Genomic DNA, 24,457 nt, shown 5'->3' on the forward strand with positions numbered 1-24,457 from the left:
TTCCAATGTCTTGTTAAGATACATCCCCTGCATCTCCTATTGCATGGCATCTTATTATTTGATGTTTCATAGTATTACCTGGTTCACAATCGTTTAGAACTTCTGTGAGAAATCACTCATTAGACACAATCGGTCTATATGATGGTTTTTTATGAGTGGACCTTCTTAAGGTGACAGAAGCATTGCTCGACTTCCTAAAATCTTATAAAGGATCAACAATAACATAATTTGATTGATCTTTTTTAGTGTCACCATGTAGCACATCAATTTGTTTCGTCCATAGTCACTAGAGCGGGAAATATGTCATCAAGGAGGCCATGCTGATGTCAGCCTACGCTACTGCTAACATCAGCAGGCTGGCATCAGCATTAATGGAGACAACAACTAGAACCAGATCTGAAACAGATCTAGCATTGGGAAGAAGAAAAAGAAAGAAAAGGAAATAAAAATTAGAAGGGAGAAAAGAAACAGAAAATAAAAAACGAAAGAAAGAAAGAATGGGAAGAAGAAAAGAAAGAGGAAGGAGAGATCGGGAGGAAGAAGACGATGGACAAAGAGGAATGAGAGAAGGGATTAAAGGATACAGACCTTCATGGTTTTGATACCATGAAAGCTTTTGGATTCCACCTGCAAAACACATAAACCAAAATGGTTGATTACCAAAGGATCTAAGAATAAGAAAATGAAGGAGGAGAAGGAGAGGAGGACGAAGGAGAGGAGGCTGCACAATCTTGATGAGGGCACACATTGTATGAGGTGCCTCCCACTCTTGGTATTTATAATATAACTTTACATTAGGGTGCAGCTGTATTCCATAATGACTAAACTGCCCCATGAGGGGCAACAATAATAAAATATAAACATATGTTACAGGTTTGCCACTCTTCACCAGAATGTCCAAAATACCCTCAGCAACATATATAATACACCTCTCAACACCTACCCTCACGATGCAGGCTGGAATAAGAATTAGGTATGCTGGTCAATGGAGCAGATAGATCAGGATAAGCAGGGTTGCATTTTTCGGGCTTGGGTTGTATGTACATGGGGCTACAGGTGCACATAGGCCATAGGGTAGGGAAAAAGAGATCCAATCCATAGTTGGGAGTGGATAGAGAAAAAAACAATGGTCTTCCCGTTTTGACCTCTCTTCTCTTCCACCTCTCCCTTTCACCTTATCTCCCTCTCCTCCCCCCTTGTTATGACCAAGCGGCAGCAGGAGTCATAACAGCATGACACAAACACAAAATGGGTAGGGGGCTGGTAGCAGTGTCCATGTTACAAACATTTCTATAAATATGAGAATTACAAAAAGTTTCTTCTCCTCGTAACAGATCCATTTTGTAACATCACAGCGCAGAAACATTTGTTAAATGAAAATAGTAAAGTAAGCACAAGCAAGAACATACACAAGATATTTTCACCTTGTTATATCCTGAGGGCATGAAAAGTTTAGCACTGTTTGCACACTAACTATATCAAGACCCTGCAACACAAAGGCAAAAAAGTCAGTACAAGATAAATTAATTCATCTGTCCAGTAGCTGAATCCTCACATGCATATGAGTACCTAGTCGCCTGCTAGCCAGAAAGAAAGACCTGTCATAAAAGAGGTGGTGGGAACACTTACACGAGCAGCAACATCAGTTGCAATGAGAAAGTCCACTTGTTGTTTTCTGAAAAGCTCCAAAGCCTACAGGCATTTTCATATGGATAAGACTTAGCATATATCTTAACAGGATAGTAGCATGTTAAATGATGAAACTACTTGGGTGATCAGAAATTTCCATTATTTTTTACTTTAAACAAAAAAAATATTTATCAATCATCATTCATCAAATAGCCATAAAAAAATTCTATTGGCATTTACCATCTTCTATGTCACATGGGTGGGGGTGCGGCAAATATATATATATATATATATATATATATATATATATATATATATATATATATATATATATATATATATATATATATATATATATATATATATAATTTGTGCAGGGAAGGGGTCGAGCTAATGAGTTGTGGAGCCTGACTCAGAGTTTTCGCCTTTGTAGAAAGGGGGGTCCGGGGGCTCCCCCCTGCGCGGGTCCTGCTAGCCGGGGTCAACGCACCCAGGGTCGGGTTGGCCGCACCCGCGTCGACGCGGGTGCGGCACCCTGCTAGCCGAATCCATGTGACATAGACCATCTTCAACCAAAACAAATCAAAACTCCAATAATTGATTAATTATTTAACATTAACGGCCGGAGTTGATTTAATGTTTGTGTTTGTAGACTGAATATGCTAATGGGGTTTTCAGCATATTTTGTTTTATTTTAAATTTTGATTGTACAGTAGTGATCTATGTGCTTGATTTTATAGGGATCAACTCCAAGAGTATTTGATTTCGGCACATCAGTAGGTTTTTATAAGGTTTGAAAAATCAATGGCTCAAAATCTCCATAAATTTTTTAGGCTCCAAACATCTTTTTCTCGTCAAAATTCATGATCCAGGTGTTGATTCTGAGTAAATCGATCATGTCACACATCTCTATGAGGTCAGAATTGCAAAGCATCCAATGAAAAGCTAGAAAACCTCATTTAGCATGCTCTTTCCAGCCTTGGTTGATGGAGTGAAGGGCTTACGCTGAGTATCCACTAGTCACTCAGTCATCATATACGCATCTTCCAAAGTATTAGGATTGCTCATTTTCACTTCGGATTGTGACCACGGTTGTAGTCCCACAATAAACCAATTGAGTTTGTCTTCATCAGGCATATTCGGTACCTCTAGCATGAGTTTCTGGAACGTCCTGACATAGTCTTTCAACGATCCAGTGTGCATAAGTTTTGCCACCATCCGATAAGCTTGTCGTTGTGCGTTCCTTGGCATAAAGTAGTTGCGTAGCTCATTTTTGAAGGCTTTAAAGGTATCAATTACGCAGTGCCCTCTTCCAATATCGCTATGTTTCTGTCTCTACAAGGCTATAGCATCTCCGTCAAGTAGAGTTGATGCAGCCTTTACCCTGAGGTCCTCAACCAATACATTTTGAATATCCAAGCAGTCTTTCACCTGGAACAGAAAGTGTTTTATAGCCTTGCTGTCTCTAGAACCATTAAACTCCGTTGGCCTCAGCACATCTATCTTTGATGGCCTATCACCATTTCCGCTATTAAGGGTTATTGTCTGTTGCAAAGTGTGGTTCTTCAACTGAAGCTCGCCAACCTGCATGGTGATCACTATTGCAGTCAGCGAAGTAACCTATCCCATTAGCAAGTTTATCTAATCTCACAGGCTCATCACCTCGTCGTTCAGTCCTCCTAACGGCTCAACTGCGCATGAAATCACTTCTTCGTGCGAAGTCACATCAGACACCAGTTTGTTGACGATTGCGGTCATCTGCTCAAGGCCATGAAGTGAACCCATATCCTCGGCTTCGGCAACTGTCTTTCCTTTTGTACTTCGCAAGTTGTATTTGGGCGTCACAATGCCTTGCTCACAAATCGCGGCTTTGCGCGTCTCTCGACACAGACTCTGGAGTCCCTTCCCCAGCTCAAGAACAGGCTCTGATATCACTTGTCACGGGCCTACTTCTTCAATGTGCCAGTGCGGCGCGACGGTCCTTACCGCCGCAAGCCTTCTGATCGCTCGCTTGCCGCAGCAAAAGCTTTTATAATTGAGAGTGCAAGAGAGCGAGAGAGAAAGAAATTGCAATCACTCAGAAGCAATCACAATGAAGATAAATAAAAAAAAGCTAATTGCATTTGCATTTATTCACAATTTTGCCCAAGAGCACATTACAGTTCAGATCCTTCAGAGTGTTCATCAACCTGAACCAAAGTGCAAGGGTGGCCCAGAGAAAGTTACAAGTGACTCGACACTTACATCAAGACTCAACCCAAAGCAAAACAGACTCTGAACACAACCCTACAAAGTAGGTCGCACGGGAACAATAATAATGACAGCCATTAATTATGTGAATGTGCTCTTTCTTACTAAAAGTTCAATTTTCATCAAGCCTCAAAAGTCCGTTGGTTTCCAATTTCTGAAACAGCCTCCCAAGACCCAAATAGATAAAAGAATTTTGATAACCATGGAACAAACCAACCTCACTATTTACAGACACAAGCAAAGAATCCAATAAAACATCAATAAAAAAATCATACCATTTGTTAGCACAAGCAACACCATGGTGACTATATAAGGTTAGCCGGAGAGAAGAGCCAGAAAGTAGAGCTAGTGTGGCACTATGTAATAAGACTTGATAGAAATGGACTAAAGAACTTCATCAGCAGTATTTAATTAAAGTCCAAAACTTAAGATATGAGGGAAATCCCAGGATACGAAAATATGCATTCAACAGATGTTTATCTCATCATGTTTATAATTACTTAAAATCTAGCTGCACGCATAAAAACACCTACATCAAGACGTTGAGCCTGGGTAAGGTCACCATGCAGTTCAGCAGCTTTAAACTCAGCAAGGCCAAACAAGATTTTCAAGCGGTGTGCCTCCTTCCTGGTCCCACTGCCATCAATTCTATGTAGTAAATACTAGAACCATGATAACAAAATATGCTCGCAAACAAGCATGCAATTCTAAGAAAATATTAAAAAACAGCTCTCAAAATTACCAATACTAGAGGCCCTAAAGGTCAGCCTGGTCCCACTGCCATCAATTCTATGTAGTAAATACTAGAACCATGATAACAAAATATGCTCGCAAACAAGCATGCAATTCTAAGAAAATATTAAAAAACAGCTCTCAAAATTACCAATACTAGAGGCCCTAAAGGTCAGAATAAAAGCGAAGTCTAAGGTCAAACCATAATTTGTGTTGTTTAATATGTCAATAATGCATAACAAACAGTGTATCTACCAAAAAGTAACGTAATTAACATCAGAAAGTCCTGAAGCCAATAAAATAACCAAAAAAGAAGAAAACATATCCTTAAGAACAGACATACCAGAATATTATAGCTTTCTTTAAAAAGTTTCGTGAGCAAAGTGACAGTAGAACAGCCTCTTTATTTGATTCCCTCATTGGACGAATCCTAACTACCCTGAAAGAAAAACAAAAGATGATGGTTAAAGAAATTCATCAATCACTAGAAATAGAAATCAAGCATTTCCAAACAACAAAATAATTAGAAAAAAAAAAGATGATAAAGGAAGGGGAAATTTTCAAAAACGCACCCAAGTTATTAGCGGCAATCAAAAACACACTTAAGTTTTGAAAAATGTTAAAAACACACCTAAATTTATGTTCCGGCAACATATCTCTGTTTCTGTTCATTTAACTTGGGCTAACATTAACCCAACTTAGGTTTTGAACATAAATTTACTAATTTAACCTCTCTCTCTCTCTCTCTCTCTCTCTCTCTCTCTCTCTCTCTCTCTCTCTCTCTCTACAGTTGCAGCCTCTACCATCAGCACCAGCACCTCTTCTCCCCTTTCCTACTACCACCACTAACCACACTTATTTTTCTTTACTGCCAACCTCCACCACCTTTTTTTAATACCATCCCCACTTTCTTATCCTTTTCCTACCACCATCACCATTTCTCCCATCTCTCACGATTTGCTATATATCCACCACCATGTTTTCATTTCTTCCACCATGCCTCCTTTCTTTCCCTGCTATTGCCCACCATATCTATCTTCTCAACCCGAATCCACAGTGGACTCCTTCTCTGTATTTTTTTTTAGCGACTGAAGGAACAAAAAATTGAAGAAAGAAAGGTCCTCATGAAGAGATAAAGCATTAATACTGAACAAATTAAATCGTTAAATAGCAAAGTTTACTTCCAAAAATTGGAAAAAGATTAATTGAATGCCCACTCAGTTATTGAAGGCCAAAATGGTAATTACAGCATACAATCTAACAGGAACTTCGACGGGAGTAAATTTTGGGCTTTTTTAATTAACCACAGAAAAGTTTAGGTGTGTTTTTTACATTTTTCAAATCTTAGGTGTGTTTTTATTTACTCTGTAACTTAGGTGTGTTTTTGAAAATTTCCCTACAGGAAAAGTCAAATGCAGAATAACTACAAATATGCCCCTAGATGGCCAAGTACAATTGACATAATCCAAAACTCTACACTGTGCTAGAATGTTAAAATGGTCAAAATGACCACCATAGGTGGTCGGTCACCCTTTTTCGCAGACAAAAAAGGAAAATAAAAAGGTGTATTGTACGATACACCGCTGTATCGTTCAATACGGACCAATCATTTTATTTCTCATGATGTCTAAAACATGAATTGAAATACCATTGATGTAGTTGCATGCATTCAGGTAACTAAGTAATTTTATAAGATTAGTTTGTTTTGAGAGGGCATGGCGGTTCGTACACTTCAAAAATATTCCAGCACCCAAAAAACATATTTTTCATCAAAAATACATGATCCAACAGTTAATTCCTAGCAAATTCACCATGCCGAAGACACCCACATAGTTGGATTTGCTAAAAAAAGTATTGGAAATGCCGAATTCACAAGGTGGTTCTCATATTTCTAGTTTTCATATTCTAGTGACTCATAGGGGGATATCATATTGGTTCTCCCCCCGACACACTGATACACTATATCATATTGTACGATATGATACTGATAACACTAGCAATAGCAGAAATATTATGGATTTGGCATCTTCTGACAACATTATTTCAAGTTATGAGACGTGTATCTTTGTTTTGTGATCATAAAAAAGCCGTTGCCATAGCAACCAATCCAGTTCACCATGGCAGGAAGCATGTTAAGCTAGGCCAACATATTGTACGAGAAAAGGTGGATAATAGAGAGGTTCAACCATTATTTGTTAAAGAAGAAGACAAGTAGCAGATCTATTCACTAAGCCATTAACATCTATAAGAATTGGGTGTTAAAAACCAAACTTTTCATGGTTATGAAACAATCATGTACAATTTGATGGGGTGTGTTAAAATTGGAGTATTTATTATGTTTGTATATTACTAAAGGATATATTTGTCATTTGTGTAAGGAGATACTTATCTAATATTTGATTCTATAAGGGCATTTAAGTAATTCAGCTTATAAAGAGATATGAACATACACAATGTCCCATGGGAAAGAGCACAACCCATTGACTCCTTCCATCTAACTCTTCATGTTTCTTTATTTCATTTTTACTTTCTTCGTGTGGTTGCAGGGCACACACTCCAAGGGCATCAAGTTTCACAGTTTCCTTGTTTCCTAATTTTCGAGAATTGTTGTGTCAAATCAAGGTATTTGCATCACGTCATGTTCTCTCATCTGTATCAAGGTGCATACATGTAAATTGTGCTCATTCCTAGGTCTTGTCAATTTACAAAGAAAATGTAGACTCAAATATTATCGAATAGGGTCATTTATGGTTTAGGAGACCCGTATCATTACATGCCAACTGCATGATAGAAACATATTTTCCAATGGCATACTATACTAGTGACATTTAAACATATTTTAGACATACATTCCCCCTAACATTAAAACCATATCTTAAAGATAATCCTCAAAAGACAAACCCAACTTATATCCACAAGCCATTATAAGATCATAGACAAAATTAAGTTCTATCATGGACATTTAAATATGAGCAAAATTTGGCTGAAACTCTGATGAAAAATATAACTACTTGAATTTCTAAAAGATCATATTTATAATCTAATACTAGACAACCAAAGTGGTCCAGTAGTATATATGGAGCATATACAAAGAACAATGCAGAAGTAATAGCACAAATAATATAACAAGACATATCCAGCAAAGAGAGACCATCACAGAAAAATACCACCACAAAAGCTGCATTTATATGTACAAAAACAACACAAGCATTCACAGGGCAACAATGTGTACTCTTCAATAAGCGCCGCAGGACGTTTTGTCGATGGATCAGCTGCAAGACGAATTGGCTTATTTAGTGAGAGCTTAACAAGTTCATCAACTTGTTCAGTCATTGTTGCCGAAAACAACATCGTCTGCCTCCGTTTTGGACAAAGATGAACCTGCATGAGTAGGGAAATAAAAAAGTAAAGAGCACAAAAATTAAGATATTTTTCTACTTGGAATATAACACAGGACACACATTAAATGCTAATAAACAAGAGCAAAAGTCCACTTTGCCTAATCTATTAGAAGAAGAAACCACAGACATAGGTCTTAGGGATACTCTAAATAGCAAATATCATCATACTCACACAAACATAGACCATTTTTAGCTTAAATATGTAAATACAATGACAGTTCAAGAGAGGCAAAATACCAAGGCTTGAATCTTTGACCAATTCTTAAAATAGGTTGGCTGTGCCGCAGGGGTATAGTCAGTACTAACGTATTTGTTAGTGTATTATATCATACATAGTTCCAAGGGTATTATGTTGTAGGCATCTTACAGATATTTTAGACTTTTTTTTGCTGTGTAGCCCAAATAAAAGGGTCAACTCTTATATATGTATCTCTGGTTCAGTAAGACATTTGAGTTCTGGCCCTCCACCTATGTGTGAGATGGCATGCTCCATTTCAGTTCTTTGTTTGAAATGTTACCAGAGCCATCTACGAGGAGCTTCCAAGGATTATAAAGGTGAAAATTGACCAGTCAAGGAGATCCACTTGTAGCAGGGCATGAATTGCAGCTGACTTCAGCCTCAAGAGGATTGCCTACCCAGTTGGTTACTTGGATAAAGTCATGGTCATTTGCTGTTGGAAGGATGTCTGAAAGCAGATTCAAATTTCACTTGATTTTGAGCCTATATAGATATACAGAAGTAGCAAACTTTCTTCTATCTATGTTATGTTTTCTGAAAATAGGGCCTGTTTCAAAGAAACTAGGTTCCAGATTTGAAATTCTGCCTAATTGGCTACCTGGTCTGAGTGACAGTCATTGCTGTTGAAAGGATGTTTGGAAACATAATTTCAAAAACAAATTTCACTTGATTTGGAGTCTTATACAGTACATTACAAAATTTTCTTCTATTTCTGCTCTGTTTTCTGAAAATAAGGCCTGTTTCGAAGACACTTGCTTCCAGTTTCTTTTTTTTTTTTGCATATGTGATTGCCTTGAATAACCTTTCTTCGGTGTTTTTTACGATGATGTGTGAAAATATCTCAAAAGAGATAATGTGCAAAATAAGCACCACCTCCACAAAGGGATATGTGCACAAAGGCACAAGAACACTTAGAACAAAATGTACACAAAGGTACAAATAGAGAACACAAATGCTAAAATATAAAGAGTCTTTATTGAACAATGGAGAACAATGCTCCAAGCATTGAATATTAAACAAGGGGGTCTTCACCCCTATTTATACACATAGAGGAGACCTTGGAGGGGCTCCACTAGACGTTGGAGCCCAACATCTAGTGTTGAACTCCCTCCAAGGTGTTGACTAAGTCAACAAAAAAGAAAAAGAGAAAAGAAAGGAAAGAAATGGAAAAAGAATTACAAACATATTCACTAATGTGAATATGCGTAAAAGGTAAAAAAGACAAAAATACCCCTGGAGGTTACATGATGTGGAAAATGAATATATATATATATATATATATATATGTATATGTATCTCTCTTTATATATATATATATAAATATATGTATACAAAAAAGAGATACAATTTAACACCCTCCCTCAAACTTAGGGCGCAATGACCGAGAGTTTGCTGAGAAGAAAGTTGAATCTAGGAGAGCATAGCGCCTTGGTGAAGAAATCTACCAACTGATATTTTGAGGTCACGTACGGAAGATCTATAACTTTTTACAAATATGCTTCTCTAACGTAGTGGCAGTCCATCTCAATATGATTTGTGCGTTCATGAAATGTGTAATTTTTAGCATTGTAGATTGCACTCTTATTATCACAAAATAACTTTGTGGGTCCTTGAACCTGAATCCCCATGTCTTGTAGCAGTTGATGAATCCACACAATTTTCATGGTTGTGAAAGTCATGGCTCGATATTCAGATTTTGTGGATGATAGAGACACCTTCTGTTGTATCTTGCATCTCCATTAGACCAGGGATTCGCCTAAAAAAATGTAAAAACTTGTAATAGAGTGACGGTTATTTGGGTCACCTCCCCAATCAGAGTCGGTATATGCAATTAAATTTAACTCAGAAGATGAGAAAAGAAAAACTACCTGTTTATAGTTCCCTTTATGTATCTGACAACTCGGAGAACGGCGCCCATATGGACGGATGTAGGAGCATGCTGGAATTAGCTTGTGGTGTGCACGGCATGTGAGATGTCTAACCTTGTGATGCTAAGATACATTAGAAACCCCACAAGTTGTTGGTAGGTGTTAGGATGCTCCAAAGGTATCCCATCATCGATCTTCATTTTTTATTCCACAATTTCAAGGGTCTCACAGATTTTATCGTCAGTAATACCTGATCTGTCAAGAATCTCACATGCAAGTCTAGTTTGAGACAAAAAATAGCCTCTATGAGAGTAGGCTACCTCGATACCAAGAAAGTATTTCAGATACCCTAAGTCTGGCATTTCAAACCTCTCTTTTAAAGTGGTTTTAATACTTTTGATCCCCTTTATGTCACTACCTGATATCAACATATAGCAGTAAAATCACAATTCCTGCATCAGACTTTTTGACAAACAGAGCAGCGTCAGTATAGCATGAAGTAAAACCATCTTGAACCATTACTTCATTAAATCGATCATACCAAGCCTTAGGGGTTTGTTTTAAACCATAGAGCGCTTTTTGCAAACGAAGGATTTTTCCCTTTGGTACGTCCAAGCCAGGAGAAGCATCCATGTAAACTTCTTCATTAAGATCCTCATTTAAAAAAGCATTTTTAACATCCATTTGGTAAATGTTCTATTTTTTAATAGATACAATGGTGATCAAACATCTTACAGTGACCATTCGCGCAACAGGAGCAAAGGTTTCTTCGTAATCGATGTCGTATCCTTGACTATATCCTTTTGCAAAAAGGTGGGATTTATATCTTCCAAGAGTACCATCATTCTTGGTTTTAACCTTAAAAACCCATCTATATCCTATTGATTTCTTTCCTTTTAGAAGATATTGAAAGACCCAAGTTTTGGCTTTGTTGAGTGCTCTAAGTCCGTTACCCATTGCGTCCCTCCACTCTATCCTTTTCTTAGCTTCTTCAAAATTCCTAAGTTCTTGATATGAATAAATGGCACTAAGGCATGCCCTATGTTTTAGAGAAAAAGACTCATAGGATATAAATCCAAAAGGATTTTTTCTAGATCTTTCGGTTCTTCATGAGTGGTTAGAAGGTTCACTAGGGTCACTATACTTTTTTATTGCACTTCTAAAGGTATTTTTATCTCTATGTGTATAGGTAATTGGTTCCACTACTATCTCTTCTTCATGTTGGATGGGTGGTGGGATACTTTCACTTATATCCCCATCCTCATTTAATTCATCATCACTAAAAAGATCATCATTTCTAGAAAATAATTCAAACAAAAAAGAGAAATTAGGATTATCTTCATGAGTTTTGTGTTCCTCAAAACCACTCATATTTTCTAAAAAAGTTACACTTCCTAAAACATATAGTTTGTTATTTTCAATATTATAACACCTAAAACCTTTTTGTGTTTCTGAATATCCCAAAAACACACAAGGAATAGCTTTGGAAGATAGTTTATCATTCTTGTCGGTGAGGACAAAACAGTTACAACCAAAAATTCTTAGTCTATTGTAATCGGGTTCTTTTTTATACAAAGTTTCAAAGGGGGATATTTGATTCAAATTTTTGGATGGAAGTCGATTTATGATGTAAACCGATGCAAGAGCCGCTTTGGCCCAAAATCTTTTTGGAATTTTTTGAGAAATGAGTAAGGTCCTTGTAGTTTCTATTATATGTCTATGTTTTCGTTCCACTAATCCATTTTGTTGTGGTGTTTTGGGGCAAGACCTTTGATGAACAATCTCATTATTTTCAATATAACTTTTAAAATCATTTGAAAGGTATTCTCCACTGGAATCAGTTCTAAGAATTTGTAATTTACTATTGAATTGATTTTGTATCATATGAAAAACCTTAAAGGTAGAGAAAACCTCATGTTTATGTTTGAGGAAGTATATCCAACTATATCTTGAGAAATTATCAACATAAATAACATAATACGAAAAACCTCCCTTAGACACTACGCGTGTCGGTCCCCATACATCCGAATGCATAATTTCAAAAGGCTTAGTTGAAAACATAGTTCTCTGTCCAAAAGTTAAGCTTCTCATTTTACCAAGAATACAATCATTACAATTGAAACCATGTTTACATAAAGTTTTAGCAAAATGTAAATAAGAAAGCTTGACAATATTTGGATGTCCAAGACATTTATGCCCAACATTTATATCTTTATGTTGAGCAACATTACAAAAAGTGTGTTTTGAAATTTGAAGAAACACCATAAAGTATAGATCTCATTTCCTAGAGCCTTCCCCAATCAACTTCCCAGACTGGCGATCATGTATCCAACATTTATTTGATGAGAATTTGATATCACATCCATGATCCGATAGTTGAGACACGGAAAGCAAATTTAAATTTAATTTGGGGATAAATCTAACTTTAAGAATAAAAAAATCTTGTCTTTCAAAATCTCCAATTCTTTTCATTTCAAGAGAAGCCCCGTCCGCAGTAGAGACAAAAGATGGTGACAAATTTTTTGAGTATTTAGAAAGTGCAAAAACATTTGGAGTCATATAAAAGGATGCACCCGAGCCTAAGAGCCAAAGAGTCTTACCAGGAGGAGAGAAGGTTGTCATGACGGCTCCGAAAACGGATCCCTTGAGGAGAGGTTGAAGAGCTTCAATGATTTGATTTAGAGACAATGTAGCATTGTTGGAAGTTGACGGTCCTTTATCCTTGATTGGTTGGAAAGTTGTAGACATAGCCATCATCTTTTTCCATTTGGGACAAACCGGTTTAATGTGTCTCGGTTCTTTACAAAAGTGGCATATGATTTTACTATAATCTCTTCTTCCATATTGCCCACCATTTTCTCTTCCTCCTTGTTTTTTGTTGAAATGAGGGGGTTTATATGTTTTGACATTATTCCCCGGTCTTGTAACGGCATAAGCACCCCCATCCTCATCCTTAGAGGGGACGACCAACACATTCTGATTGGTTTTAATCATCCCCAATCTAGTTTCTTCTCCACTTAGTTTGGTAAGCACATCTTCCAACGGATGAGAAGAAAAAGAAGACAAAAGAGAAGATCTAGTTTGTTTGAACTCGGATCTAAGCCCATTTAAAAAGTTAAAGAAATGATCTTCTAATTGTTTGATCCTCAATTCAATTGCCTCTCCACTCCATTTAGGTTCTTGGAGAACAAGTTCATCCCAAATAATGGATAGTTCGACAAAATATTCACTAACGGACATTTTCCCTTATTGAAGGGTTAATGCCTTCTTTTGGAGATAATATTTATGGGACAAACTCTTGAAGTATACATTCTTTCAAGATACTCCCATACTTTAAAAGTCTTCTTGAACTTCAATATATTTGCAATTATTCTTGTTTCAAGAAAAGAGAAAAACCATGAAAGAATTTTGTAGTTTTTCATCTCTCATTCTTCATATCTTTTGTTGTATTCTTCAAAGGTTTTTTCTCTCTCTTCACCATCAAGAACCTTTATTTCACCCTTCTCAACAATGGTGATCTTAGGTTCGGGTTCGAGAACGGTTCCTTTGAGATAACCCCAAAGACCTTTCCCTTTAATATGAGCCTCCATATTACCAGCCCAAACATGATAGTTGGAGCCATTTAATTTAAAACCAAGTGAAAAGTTGGACACTTTTTCACCCATTAGAGGGAAGAATGAAGAATTTAAATGTACCACAATAAGACTTTTAAATCTTGTTGTAATATCCTTCTAAAAAAAATGAGGAAAAAGAAGTCCCCACTCCAATCACCAAGAATCCAAAGGCACGCTTATTGAGGCACCCGCAGATACGAAGAATCACACGATCCTCAATCTTCAACCTTGCTCTGATACCATGTAAAAATATCACAAAAGAGATAATGTGCAAAATAAGCACCACCTCCATGTGAACACCCCAAATTTTCCAAAAATCCAAAAATTCCTTCTTTGCACCTGACCTCCGTCTTCTGAATAATTGGATGAATTTTTAACCAAAATTCCATTCATTTCTCGGATTCGCTGGAATCCAAACTCAATTTTTTCCTGACCCAAATTTCTCATCCAAATCGGGCCCGGATCCATTCTGGAATCCTAATTTTCAAATTTAAACCAATATTTTCCAGAGATCTCATTTTTCAAAAAATCCTACAATTTCAAAACAAATATTTTGTAAAAATACTTCAAATACCTAGTTTTGGTCCAATCTGTTAAAATCCTCATGTTTTCGGGTTTTTCTTCTTTCAAAAATTCGGAATTTTATTTAGTTTTTAAAATCCCTTTTTAAACCAAAAAAAATCTTTTTACTAAAAAAACCTCTTTTTGTAAAAGAAAAACCCTTTTAAAGAGCCTTTTGAAAATTTTAAAAAAAAAAAACTAAATAGTTTTTGAAAATTTACAACGGATTTCCGTTGCGAGAGAAGTCGCCCATGGCCTTCCTCTCTCTCCCTCCATCGATCTTCCCCTCTCTCTCACGTTCATCTCTAACTGACCAATCCTTCCCAACTCTTCTTCTCGGTTTATTTAAACAAACCACCCGGATCACATTCTTTCATCCATCTTCGCCCTACCATCCTTCTCTCTCACGATTTGTCTTCTACCCCACCACGGCATCCTTCTTCATTCTCTCAGATCCACGATTCATCTGTTTCCCACCTCTCTATTCCCTCTTCCTCCTCCGCCGGTTAGCAAAGAGATCCTCAGTTCCAGCAAGAGAAAGCAGAAGAATTCTCCATAGCTGCGAGTAAGTGACAATTCTTCCCCCCATTTTCCTGTAAGAAATCTCCCCTCTTTTCCTTGCATTATCGAGTGTCTGCTCTTTTTCTGACCTTCTGAAGATTTTTTTTCTCTCCTTTTTTCATCTTTCATCAGAAAGCATCGGAGGAATGATTGACCTGCATATAACAGGATCAATCTCCCTCTCGCTACAGCAAAGGGATGAATTATCCCCACATATTTGATTCTCTTCTCCTTACTACTGCTTGCTTTCAATCGTCTTTACACTTTTCCTCTTTTAAACAATATCGGAAGGCACTTTAAGTCATTCTAGGACGATTGCATCCACCCCTTTTACCTTTGTCTCTCTCTCATATTTAATTTTCTCACAAATCCTTCTGATAGTAATTTGCTGTTGGCACCCCGATGAGGCACAAATGGGTGCTGAGTATCCCTGTTGCTGATGAATCATATGATGCCCAGTAGTGATTCAGAGGGTTCATCAGGCCTCTTTTGAAATCTTCATTCTAGTTTCCTCATGAAAATGTGAATGGTCGTATTTGCTTCACGAAAATCTTCATTCTAGTTTCTTTTTTTTTCCTGATTTTGCTATATGTTACACCCGATTCCTGATTTTAATATCATTTAATCATTTTATTTCCGAATTCTGTTTACCTTTTCTGCTTTACTGAATTTAAATGGTTCATTACATTTGACGTGTTTCCCCTTTTATCCCTTGAGATTGACCCTCTGTTTTGTTTGGGACATTGTGTTAGATATAGTTAACGTCGGTTCCTCTCTGCATATATACTCCTGTAAGACCTTTCTCTCTGCAACCTACCCATACCATTAGCAATTTTTATCTCTCAAAATCGTTACATCCCATCCCTCTCATTCACCTATTTTAGATTCCTATTGGATTCAGCTTCCCCGTGTGATCACCATTTGATGCAACCTCTTTGCATCTGCATTTGATAGGGTAAGATGTCTTGATTCATCGTGAAATCAATCCTCAGATTTACTATAGGAAGCTGATCGGATCTGCGTCCATCACCCGTCTCTGTTGGGAAAACCTCGTTGATTCTTTTATCAACGATTCTCTGTCCTGAGTTATTGTGGGAATCGGAGCTGTCATCTCCGTGAAGGTGGATCGGGATCACCTTGAAAAGGGATTGCTCTGTCATAGGCATTTCCCTCTGCATTTCATTTACATTTTTTTTCTTTTTCTGTTAACAGATGATCTGAGTTCAGGATTTACTGCACCTTATAGCACCTGTATATTTTAACATTAGTTACCTACATAATGCACCCTGATTCTATGTCATCCTGATTTAATATTCCACTTTCATGTGCCTTTATCATCCATTTCAGCACATATGTATCATCATTTATGAGTCATTTGTGGACAAGTTCAGTCATGCGTTCCTTATGGCATATAACATATTGCCTAGATTGATGAACATCTTCACGTAAATTTCTGACAGAGAAAGGAACGAGCAGGTAGTTCATTAAATTTCGTTCATCTCATTGTATTTTGGGAATCAAGAAAGCAGGTTACCGAAGGAGTTTGAGTGGAGATATTTTGGGGTAGGTCTTCCCAGAAAATCGATAATTTATGACCTTGGCCAGGGGATATCTCCTGTTTGCCATTCATGATGTGAAGCCTTAAAAGGTCAGTGCTATTGAAAATCTGCGAAAATAAAGGACTGAAAAACTGTGCATGAGTCTGCTCCATTTTTTTTTTTGCCACATAAATCTCATTTGCAAGCATATCAATGAAATATCAGTAAGATTTGATTTTGATATCTTGGGGCGATTCTGTGAGTTTATCATAAAAAAAAAACCCTGATACACTACATCCATTTCTTCAGCAAACCATTCATCTGATTTTCCAAGTGAATGCCTGATCGGACTTCAAAAAGGGGTGCCCCGGTACAAAAATATTTTTTTTTACTGTAATGACCCACATGTGAATTTTGACCCAAGTGTGTGCCAATCAATTCGCAAAATCCAGAATCTGGGATCTGGATACCCTGACCACCAGCGAGCTCGATGGAGTTCAGCCCACCTAAACTTCACAATCCCAGGGTGGTTCCTTCACCATCGCCACCAGTTTGCCGCAGCAGCAGCCGACCCATGCTCAATAATTCATGATTGCATGTTCTAATTTAAAACTGATACATCTTCAATTTTTGCAGGAATAATCTTGCGGGCATACTCAGCATCTTCTCATCTGTATACTACCCAGCAGTCTGAGTTAATCTGATAAACCGGCAAGGTATGTTTTACATGTTTTAGCAGACCTCTTCGTATCTGTGTTAAACATCGCAACAGTTGCTTGCTGCATTTAAGCTCTGCATTCGAGTTGTATTGTGTGCCTTTAAACAGATTTCATCATGTTTCTTCTATTTGTATATCGTATAGAATTCATATCAGGAGTTAGCATGCCTTGAATTATAGCATCAACGTCATGTTAGTGATACGTGTAGGTCAGCCATTGTTAATATGAAGGTGCCAGTAACCTTGTGTCAATAATGTGTTAGCAGAATGTATTAACAGTGCGTCAGATAGTAAAAGCCTATGTTATAAGATGTGTATCATCCTTTGTCAGCATGGCTTGTGCCAATTTAAGGTAGTAGTATTGTTTGTGTCAAGGCAACATGTTACATCATCTGAGTGAGTGCAGTAGTGAGGGATAGATTAACAGTAGATGCGTGTTTAAGATAACCAGTGAAAGCCATGAAAATATTTGAAATACACACAAGCTGGCTAGCTAATGGGCTGAAGATCTCTCTGAAGTCTTACGAGGTTGGCAGGCTAGAATTTGCTCAATATTTTCAATCCCCACTGCATGCATGCTTATCTGTCCATGACATCTACAGGACACCACTGCAGCGCCCCTGCTGCCCTGTTTTCCCCAGCATCATATTCATTGCCTTACCGCCCAGTCTCTTTTCCCTTTGAGTATCTACAACAATGTCAAACATTGTTGTAGCCTGTTATATTGCTATTTCATCGTTTTTTTTTTTAATTCAAATTAGATGCTTGCCCCAAAATCCCATGCACACATTATGTATATAAAGGCAAAAGCATGTTTTGGCATATGCGTGGTATTTAGAGCATTACCCTCCCCAGCATAGTATTCACCTGCCGTATACCTACTTGGGCACCCTTGCTACCTGTACATCTGCATTTAGTGTATCACTAGTCAAGGCAACTCACTGCCTCACTGTTTTCCTGCATCTTATCTCATTTCTTGCAACACCATAGCGTAGATACCTACATAGCACTTTCATTATGACATCTGCCACATTATATCCCATGTTTTCCCCCTACACTTTTCTCATTGTTTAACTACAGTTTCATGACACCAATCCCTGTACTCTTTGTATATAGTGTGAATATATTTACACCATCAACACCATTCAACTTATTGCATCCCCAGCCCATCTTCCCACTACACTCTCATATCTTCCCCTGCATAACCTATATATATATTGTCTTTATATTTTCCATAGCATGTCACTTACGTATTTTTTTATTTATTTAACATATTCCAATATATATATGTTCTCATCCATACAACAACAACAACAACAACTACGCTTTCATCCCAAAACAATTGGGGTCAGCGATATGAACCAAAAAAGAAATTCATTTTGGGTCTTCCACATGAATCCTTTTCCTCCAATCATTTTTATCCAATGCCATGTCCTCGGTGAGGTTCAAAGCATTCATATCCTTTCCTATCATCTCCATCCAAGTCTTCCTAGGCCTACCCCGACCTCTTTTAACTAATATATTTTTCCATTTCTCCAACCTTCTAACTGGAGCATCATTAGGCCTTCGCCGAATATGTCCAAACCACCGTAAATGATTCTCTCGCATCTTATTTTCAATGGGTGCAACACCTACCTTCTTACGTATCTCCTCATTCCGAATCTTATCTTTTATTGTATTTCCACACATCCATCTAAGCATCCACATCTCAGCTACACTCATTTTTTGAATATGATGTCTCTTAGCAGCCCAACATTCCGTACCATATAGTAAAGTGGGTCTAATAGTCGTCCTATAAAACTTTCCCTTCAACCGCAATGGCATTCTACGATCGCACAACACTCCAGTTGCACTTTTCCATTTCATCCACCCAACCTTTATCCTATGATTTACATCTCCATCAATTTCTCCATACTTTTGAATGATGGATCCCAAATATTTGAAATAATCATTCACCGGTATTTCTTGCTTACCAAGCTTCACTACACTCCGATCACTACTTCGTTGCTTACTAAACCGACATTCCATATATTCAGTCTTACTCTTACTCAACTTAAAACATCTAGCTTCCAATGTCTGTCTCCATAATTCTAACTTAGCATTAACCCCAGCTCTAGACTCATCAATCAAAACAATATCATCAGCAAACAACATACACCACGGTACATTTTCTTGAATTGATCTCGTAAGCTCATCCATCACTATCGCAAATAGGAAAGGGCTTAAAGCAGATCCTTGATGTAACCCAACCGTTATCGGAAAATTGGTTGTCACCCCTCCACAAGTGCGGACATTGGTTACTACTCCTTCATACATATCTTTAATTATACTAATGTACTTGAGAGAAACACCTTTCTTCGTCATTGTCCACCAAAGAACGTCCCTAGGTACTCTATCGTATGCCTTCTCTAAATCAATAAAAACCATATGCAAATCTTTGTTCCTCTCTCTATATCTTTTAATAAGTTGTCTAAGAAGATGTATAGCTTCCATAGTTGATCTTCCAGGCATAAAACCAAATTGATTCTCCGATATCATGACAACCTTCCTCAACCTAGACTCAATCACCCTCTCCCAAAGTTTCATAGTATGACTCATGAGTTTTATACCACGATAGTTTGTGCAATCTTGTATATCACCCTTATTCGCATATAAAGGCACCAAAGTACTCTTCCTCCACTCATTAGGCATCTTATTTGTTCGCCAAATCAAGTTAAAAAGATTTGTCAACCATTCTAAACCTTTCTCTCCCAAACATTTTCAAGCCTCGATAGGTATACCATCTGGGCCAACTGCCCTTCTTGATTTCATTTTCTTCAAAGCCTCTGCAATTTCTTTCTTTTGAATCTTGCGCATGAAGTCACGATTGATCTCATGAAAAGGAATGGAGAAGTCTCCAAGATCTTGAGCATGACTATCATTAAATAGCTTATCAAAATAATCTTTCCATCTCTCCTTAATCTCCTCATCTTTGACTAAAACCCTTTGCGTTTCATCTTTGATACATCTAACCATACCCAAAACCCTCGATTTCCTATCTCTCATCTTTGCAAGCCTATAAATATCCTTCTCGCCTTCTTTGGTATCCAACTTGTCATAAACCTCCTTATATACCTTAGCCCTCGCGTTTCGAACTACTTTTTTAGCCTCCTTCTTTGCTATCATATACTTCTCCAAATTCTCATTATCCCGACTCTTACTTAGATTTCTATAACACTCTCTTTTAACCTTAATAGCTAATTTGACATCCTCGTTCCACCATGATGTATCCTTACCTAGTGGTGCACCGCCTTTAGACTCACCCAATACCTCCTTAGCCACTTTTCTCATGCCACCCGCTATCTTATTCCACATTGATTATGAATCCTTCTCGAGACACCAATCAACTTCCTTAACTACCTGCTCTACAAACATTCCTTGTTTAGCTCCTTTCAGTGCCCACCACTTAATTCTAGGATCTATCCTATGTCTATCCCTTTTGCGGCATTGTCTAATTCTAAGATCTAAAATTAAGACTCTATGTTGTGTAGCTACACTTTCTCCCGGTTTAATCTTACAATCGATGCAACAACCCCTATCTCTCTTTCTAAGTAGTAAAAAATCTATCTGACTCATATTAACCCCACTTTTAAATGTTACTAGGTGAGACTCCCTCTTCCTAAACCAAGTGTTTGCTAAGATCATATCATAGGACAAACAAAAATCTAAAATCCTTTCTCCACTTTCATTTCTTTCTCCTATACCATAGCCTCCATGGATACTCTCAAATCCATCCCTACTAATGCCTACATGTCCATTAAGGTCACCGCCGATGAAAAGCTTTTCTCCATAAGATATCCCTTGTACTACTCCATCTAAATCTTCCCAAAATTGATGCTTAATGAAATCATCTAAACCTACTTGAGGTGCATAAACACTAATAATATTAATAATATCCGTACCTAATACTAATTTAATAAGTAAAATTCTATCACCTTTCCTACGGACCTCAACTACATTATCTATAAACTGACGACTCATAACAATCCCTACTCCATTCCTATTCCTATTTATTCCTGTATACCAAATCTTATATCCCCAAGGTTCTATTACTTTTGCTTTCTCACCTACCCATTTGGTCTCTTGTAGACATAAAATATCAATCTTTCTCCTACACATAACATCTACTAACTCTACCAACTTACCAGTTAAAGACCCTATGTTCCAAGTGGCTAACCTAATTTTATGGTCTTGGACTAACTTCTTTACCCCCACCCGTCCAACAAAGTGAGGGAACCCTTGCCTATTTGACACCACACCCGGGCGCCGATGTGACGCGTCGCTTCTGGGCGACGACCTAGCAACCCTTGCCCATTTATCACTGCCTCCGGGCCTAGAGAGTACAGCGCGTCGCTCAGTAGGGAACGCCCCAACGAAATTCTCATATTGGTTCATTTTCATAGGGTATGACTAAGTTTTTATGCTGGCTGTCACAGGCCTACCGCAACCCTCCTCCTTTATCCGGGCTTGGGACCGGCAGTGTATAACTAAACAGTTATATGTTCTCATCCATAATATATCAAAATTCCATTAGCCTAAAGCCTAGGCATATGTATCCCTTCATGTGCATCTTGAAACTTCCAAAATGATATTTCTTTTTATATTCACCCTGCTCTAACTTGGATTTTGCAGGAAATATACGGAAATTGTCATATTTCTTCTTAGCTTAGAAATTGTAAATATTATCTCAGAATTGTAATAGCTGGATTATAATAAGAAAATTTACATTTTCAGCTTTTAGATAGAACATTGTAAATGTCATAAATTGCTTTTTGCCTTTATTTTCCAAAATCTCACAATGGTGAAACACGAATGGCACGTGCACTATTTTATAGGAGGTGATTAATCCTAAGTTGATGATTTGCATCAATGGCCATAGTCAGGATGTGAACAAAACTTAGGATTTTCATCTTTTATGGAATAACACTGGATCCATACTGGATCCTCTTCAAAAATCATCATATTTTCAAATATTTTCTTCTTTTATCAGAGTTTAGTTTAAAATTAATTCAATATATATATATATATATCAATGACCATAGTCAGGGTATATTGAGAGTTAATTTCATTTTAAACTCTATAAAAGCACCAAAATATGTTTAATTCTTCACTTGAATTTAAATATGATTGTTGTATAATATATCCAATGACCATAGTCAAGGATATATTATATCATTAATTTTATTTACATTCATTTAAAGAATGAAATATGATTTTCAAAATCCAATTTCAAATTCTTTAAATTCATTCATCATTTAGGATAGAATAGCATCATATTTTCAAAATTCTCTTTTCAAAAATTCCAAGTGATTCTTATTCTTCATTTCTCAGATCAAATCTTATTTATAGATTCAAATTCAATTCTATCTCATTCCAAGATTCAAAAATTCAATTTCAAAGTCCAATTTGATTTTGAAATTTCAAAATCATCTTGTATTCAAACTTCAAATCCAATTCAAAATTCAAAGTTCAATTTAACTTTGAAGTTTCTGATTCATCTTCAAAATTCAAAAATAAGTTTATCTTCTTATCTTCAAATTCAAAATCAAAAGTTTGAGATTGATTCTGAATCTCAAAACTTGACTCTTCCAAAAGTTTTGAATTCAATCTGGGTTTTCAAAAACCCAGATCCATCTTCAAAAGTACCATTGGGACTTTCAAAATCCAAATAAAAAGTTAGATCCCAATCCCAACCTGGATCCAGATTTCCAAGTGCAATCTCATTTTTTGAATCTCAGACTTCAGATCCAAAGTCCATTTTAGGATCCAGAATCCCACTTCACTTTAGATCTCAAACTTCAGATCCAAAATCCATTTTAGGATCCAGAATCCACTTCCATCTTGGATCTCAGACTTCAGATCCAGATTCCATCATTGGATCTCAGATTTCATATTCAATTCCCACTTAGGGTTCTAAATCTGGAATTCAAATTTTCATCTTGGATTCCAACTTTATTTAGGATCCAGACTTTGGATTCAAATTCCATCCTGAATTCCAAATTTCACATCAAATTCTATCTTCAAATGTAATTTCATTCCAGATTTCAAAATCCAAGTTCATCTTGATTCCCAAAATTCAAAAAAAAAAAAAAACAATTTCATTTATTTCCCAAATCTCATTTTGATTTCAAACTTCAAAACAAGAATTCAATTCCATTTCAAACATTCATCCAGCTTCAAAATTCTAATTCAGAGTCCATCTATGACTTTGAAATTTCCTTCTCCTCTTATCACAGCTTCAAAATCACCCCCTTCAAAATCCAGATTTATCTTCCCAAAACACTGATTATTTTAAAGACTTAGAACTTAAAAACATCTATCCAAGATCTATCTCAAGTTCTAAAGTTAGAAACCATTTCTTCACTCTATTATCAGATTCATCTCAGAGATACTTGAAGATTTCCAAATCATTTTTTGAAAAGAGCATACATCCTTGCATCGCACAACCATGATTCTGTGTGCATTCAGACTTAGAATAAATTCTTAAGTAATATTTAGGCAAGACAAAAAGGCATAAATTCGATCCTTGGTTCGATTACCCCTGGTAAAGGCGCCAGGAACGGTCGAACCTCGTACCGACGAGCGAGCCCCATCCCCCTGATGTTTCCCGCAAACATTTCAAAAACGGAGGCGAGTAATCTTTTAAATCTTTTCAAAACTAAGGTCAAGTGAGACCTTCGCAAAAGAGTTCTTCTCTCACTCTTCTTTCTTTTCTCTTCTCTTCTCTTCTCTCTTCTTTTCTGTCTTTTATTTTCTCTCCCTTCAAAAATGAGGAAATAGAGGCTGGAATGGAAAAGAGAAGGAAGAGAGAGAAATTCCAAGAGAGGAAAAATTTTGCGATGATCGCACTCCACAAAGGGATACGTGCACAAAGGCACAAGAACACTTAGAACAAAATGTACACAAAGGTACAAATAGAGAACACAAATGCTAAAATATAAAGAATCTTTATTGAACAATGGAAAACAATGCTCCAAACATTGAATATTAAACAAGGGGGTCTTCACCCCTATTTATACACAGAGGAGACCTTGGAGGGGATCCACTAGACGTTGGAGCCCCTCCAATGGTTAGATTTCTAACCGTTGGAGGGGTCCAACGTCTAGTGTTGGACTCCCTCCAAGGTGTTGACTAAGTCAACCAAAAAGAAAAAGAAAAAGGAAGAAAAAAGGAAAAGAGAAAAGAGAAAGAAAAAAGAAAGGAAAGAAATGGAAAAAGAATTACAAACATATTCACTAATGTGAATATGCAAAAGGTAAAAAAGACAGAAATACCCCTAGGGGTTACATGATGTGGAAAATGAATATA

General features: G+C 37.0%; 1 protein-coding gene across 1 annotated transcript in view; it reads right to left on the reverse strand.

Moving 5' to 3' along the window:
• LOC149823406 (DEA(D/H)-box RNA helicase family protein) overlaps nucleotides 1–24,457 on the reverse strand; it is a 107,757-nt gene that overhangs the window by 26,918 nt on the left and 56,382 nt on the right. Inside the window, exons 8-12 of the mRNA XM_090018816.1 lie at nucleotides 7,844–7,992; nucleotides 4,955–5,050; nucleotides 4,413–4,515; nucleotides 1,630–1,692; nucleotides 1,425–1,486 (exon numbers count right to left, since the gene is read on the reverse strand). Coding sequence (XP_089874942.1) covers nucleotides 1,425–1,486; nucleotides 1,630–1,692; nucleotides 4,413–4,515; nucleotides 4,955–5,050; nucleotides 7,844–7,992 — 473 coding nt within the window. The remainder of the gene's footprint in view (nucleotides 1–1,424; nucleotides 1,487–1,629; nucleotides 1,693–4,412; nucleotides 4,516–4,954; nucleotides 5,051–7,843; nucleotides 7,993–24,457) is intronic.

This window comes from Nuphar pumila, chromosome 10 (genome assembly GCF_984573655.1).
Source record: "Nuphar pumila chromosome 10, dmNupPumi1.hap1.1, whole genome shotgun sequence".
Taxonomy (NCBI): domain Eukaryota; kingdom Viridiplantae; phylum Streptophyta; class Magnoliopsida; order Nymphaeales; family Nymphaeaceae; genus Nuphar; species Nuphar pumila.